At 30.2% G+C, this 4,752-nt stretch overlaps 1 protein-coding gene across 1 annotated transcript; it reads right to left on the reverse strand.

Moving 5' to 3' along the window:
* Positions 1-290: 290 nt before the first annotated feature.
* LOC111018230 (uncharacterized) lies at positions 291-961 on the reverse strand. Its single transcript, XM_022294246.2, has one exon. The coding sequence runs from the start codon at positions 644-646 to the stop codon at positions 458-460; it is 189 nt and encodes a 62-aa protein (XP_022149938.1). The 5' UTR covers positions 647-961; the 3' UTR covers positions 291-457.
* Positions 962-4,752: the final 3,791 nt, after the last annotated feature.

Consider the following 4,752-nt stretch of genomic DNA (forward strand, 5'->3'; position numbering starts at 1 on the left):
GAGATCGAACCCATGAATATTAATATAGTATCAGAGTCCAACAAACTCAAACGATCCAACCAAAATTGAAAGAAAGATTTACAATAAATATGGAGTACTACTCTCGTTGTCTCCACGAATATTAATAAGTACAACCACATTTTATATTCAAAGATACGGGAGCGAGACTTCTCGATCATTTCAGATAGGAAAAAAATTATCGAATATAGTCATCAACAACTAACATTTGTGTTTAGTTAAAAAGTTAGTAGTAGTTAGCTCCTGTACTGAAAAGAAAAATAGATTTCAAATAAAAAACATTACTTGTTTTCTTCTTCATCTTCCAAACTGATTTAACAAATTTCAATCTACCTCTCTAAAAATATTCCTCACATTTCAATCTCCATCTTCATAAAAACATTTTCAATCTCCACCATGCTAAAAAAAAAAAAGAAAGACAAGAAGAAGAAGAAGAAAACTAATGGTTCAACTCCAATCGACGACCACACATTACACAGAGATACTTCCTCTTGATTTTGAAACACAGCGGAACAGAAAACAATCTCCATTTCCTCTCCACGTCCACCGCCTCAACTTTCCCCCCACATGACGGGCACGTGCCGCTGGCCTGCCGGCGAACCAGCTCCTCCTCCTTGCAGAATATCATTTTCCCACTCGGCCGGCGGCGGCGGCGGAAAAGTAGAAAAAAGAAAATCTCTGCCGCTTTCCTCAGGTGGAAAGGTATTTATAGACGTTTTGTCTCCGATCAGATGGGAGGATGAGATCGGAAGATCGTGGCCGTTCAAAGTTTGAGATCCTACTAGAATGTTCGAGTGGAAGATATATATATATGTATGTATGCAGACAAATTTGCCAAGCTTTTTATGTCATTTGGAAATGGAAAGATGATTGACTTTGGGTGTATGGTTTTGAGAATTGAGTACCTACCTCGATCGGAATGGGGCAAAATTTAATTCGTTAAAAAATAGTAGATTTGAATCTCTATCTCATTTATTATTGTATTAAAAAAAAAGAAAGAATTGAACATGCATATTGACTTATTATTTTATATTTATTTAATTTTTAGACTATATTTGATTGTGTAATAGATTGACGATATTGTCCTCTACGTATATTTCTTATAGTAATTAAGTTCATTCATGAATGAGCTATTGGTATTAATTACTATTTAAAATAATTCATGTGGTCTTATTGACATGATCCGATTAGGGCGTAGACATGGTATGCTGGTGTCCAAGTACTTGGTAATTGAGCTACCAAGCACAATTAGGATTGTTAGTGAGTTACATTGCATGTGTGTTCGATATAATGAAATCATACTTGACACTAGGTAAATACTAGTTTAATAACCAAGTGAAAATATAAGGTAACTAACGAGAGTTGTAATTTGTATGATTACTCAACTAAGACGAGACTTGATAAACAGGTTTATAAACCAGATGTTCGAAATATGTATGAGGTTCAATGAGACTAATTTTTAGCACTTGTATTTCACCACATTGACATATAACATGCATTCATGCAATCTGTGATCATCCAAAACTAGCGGTTGGTTCAAGATAACGTATAAAAGAAACATCTATCATTATGATTTTTTTTTTTTTTGCTTTTGAAAAAAAGGTAAAACTAACCCTGAAAACTATTTTTACTTTATTCTTTTAGAACAAAAAAGATAAAAAGGAAAAAGTAAACCAAAATTACTCCCAACATATGCCTAATTCCCATGTTTCTCACTCTATTTATAGCCAACCTAATTCTTCAAATTTACCATCTAATTACAAATATGTCTTTAATATTCTAATAATATTTTTCATATATAATACTACCTAGCATGATCTCAAAAAGTTACTTGTAGTGGCTGGCTTTTTGTATACTAGGAGAACCAATTAATTAGCTAGGAAACGAATTAGAGTTACAAGACAAAACAATAAATTTATTTCCTAATTAACATCTCTAGAAACAAGTAAAAAAAAAAAAGGTTAAAAAAAACTATTTTCTTCTCTCCACTTTCAGTCTTGGTTCATTTTGAACCTTGGGCTTATTTTAATCCATGTATCTTTAAAACGTTTGTTTTGGTCCCTGTACTTTTAATAGTTGTGATTGTTTCAGATCCGTTCATTTTACTTTTTATCTAATTTTTTAATCATAATTTCAATACGGCATCACACTCAATATCTTTTTTGAAATATAACCATAACTTTATATTAAAGGGTTCTTGTTGTGTATAGAATTAAAGTTAAAATTTTAACCTTTTGGATTAAAATGATCACTTTTTAAAAGTACATGGATACGAATCAAAGTTAAAAGTAAATAGACTAAAATGAATATTTTAAAATGTGATCAAAGCTGAGAGTAGAATGACTAAAATAATATTTTAACCAACTCGATGCAATTTCAAATGAGAATTCCCCATCTCCTAGTTTCCTATAAAAGAAAATCATTTTTGTTGAATAGCTAAATTACATTTGTGCCAATAACTAACATTGATGAATTTGAATCATATTAACATGAAAATCTAGGAAACATGAATATGAAGACACACCAAAAACCATCCATGGATGTTGCCATTAGCACATCAAGGCAACACACACTAAGGTTAGACAGCTTATCCTATGTTTGGTGTGCCACCCTCATTGCCTAGGTGGGGAGGTAAGTTATCCTTCTCAAAATAGTTACTTTTAGTTGGATGCTTGGAAAGATCGATATTCTAAATTAAATTAGAAATCCTACCTCAGAGAAGTTATCCACCTTCGACTAACCAACAAAATACATGTGAACCAAATCAACACTGTTCTTAATAGACTAGGCACATATCAAACAGATGAAGTAATAAGCATTCTCCTTTCTGTACGTAATAAAGTGCTTAAGATGATTGATGAGGTGTACTTTTAGTCTTCTATACTTGAAATTAGCATTTTGCCTAACATGTAGACATCATGTAATATTTGGCCAACACCACATCGATCGGTACTCTACTATACTTCCAACACACGTAGAAGTGAAAGTACTCTAAGAAAAATAATACAAAGGTTGTCAACGTCCTTTTAGGCCATCTTGTGATAGGTTAGAAATCCACACAAGAAGCGGACCAATCAATTACGCGAGTCATTCTCTTGGTAGATGCAAGTTAATAGATTTTCTCAAACTGAGTAAGATGCATCAATAATTTTTCCGCTAAACTTTCATTTTTATTAAGTTAGCACCTCAAAATTTGGTAAGTGTGATATATTTTTTTTACCTAAAACTTAAATAAGTATTGCAGCATTTACTCACTAAAAAAATTTCATTTAAAAATTCGTAAACCAAAAATTATTCTGATATGCATTTAATTAATATAAGACATATGTTTGGTACCGAATTAATGAAGTTAAAAAAATATATATATTATAGCTAGATTTTTGTTGAATATTTTTACATTATTATTATTTTATGTTAAAATTATTTTACGAGGGTGGGAAATCGAGTTCACGATGTGTTGATTGAAGATATATATCAATTATTGTTAAATTATGCTTGTTTTGGTATCTATTAATTTTATAATATTTTTTCCTTACCAGATTCATTGTACACAAAATGTTGGAAATTGTATTCACATGATTACAATTTACAATTTCCTAGGTATACGTAAGATAAAAGTAGCCCTATCTCCAATATCCAACTTATAAAATCCTATTGAACATAAATTAGGAAATACATCTATATGTACTTTTTTCCCACAATTTTTTTTATCCCTATATTCAATGACCGACTAAATTTTAAGTTCTAAAACTCAAACTTTTAACGGGTTAAATTATATATTATCAATGAAAAGGTTAAAAGTTTGAATCCTAGTCTCGTATGTTGTTGAAAAAAGAAAAAAAAAACTCAAACTCAAGCGACATTTATTGGACAAAATTTGTTTCGAAAATTAAAATTAGAATTTAACTTTTCAAGTAAATTATTCAGTTTTAAAGAGTTTTTAGGAAAAAAAGTAATAGTTTTTCTTTTAGAGTAAGTTTATGTTTTTTTAATAATAAAATTTAATTGAAGAAGGAAAAAAGACCATTTTAATATTAATTTGGTTTTCAAGAGGACTATTTTGGTATCATTTTTTATATGTTTTTTCAATTAAATTTTATTATTCCGAAAATTTTGGAAAAAAAAAAGTTTTAATAATCTGTTTTTTCAAGAGGTATAATCTTGGGATAATAACAAATATGGCTATTTAAAATGAGTCATTTCAAAAAATGGCCAAACAAATTTTAGTTTTGAAAGATGGCCAATGTAAAAATAGGAAAATCTCTAAGATACGAAATTACCCTTCCATGATTTTTAAATGAATATATTATTTGTCACCTCCACAGTTGTCTCACTTGCTTAATTCCGTCCATTCCCTCAATTCCTGTCCATTCCTGTTGTCTCCCTCGCGATACCCCTTGATCTTATCTCACTTTGTGTGTTGTCCTCCCTGAGTCATGGTATGTTATAGTCAAATATATATTTAAAAGGTGGGATAGATGATTTCTAAAATCTAGGAGAGAAAATATAGGAAGAAAGATAATATAACAAGAAACAGATTTGAGAACGTGAGGGAGGGTATTATTTTGATTTTGAAAATAATAATAGAAAGGGTAAGATAGTCAAAATCAAATCTCTAAAACAATTCGAAAAATCAAAATTGACATTTTTTATTAACAAAATCTATCTGACCATTTTTCAAAACCAAGTAATAAATAGAGAATCCAAAATTTGATCTATGAGTTTTGGACAGAG

Source organism: Momordica charantia (genome assembly GCF_013281855.1).
Source record: "Momordica charantia cultivar OHB3-1 chromosome 8 unlocalized genomic scaffold, Mcharantia_2.0 BLBB01000008.1, whole genome shotgun sequence".
Classification (NCBI taxonomy): domain Eukaryota; kingdom Viridiplantae; phylum Streptophyta; class Magnoliopsida; order Cucurbitales; family Cucurbitaceae; genus Momordica; species Momordica charantia.

Bases quoted from the DNA above. Each gene is read 5' to 3' on its own strand.
- LOC111018230 (XM_022294246.2), bottom strand. From the start codon at position 646: ATGATATTCTGCAAGGAGGAGGAGCTGGTTCGCCGGCAGGCCAGCGGC.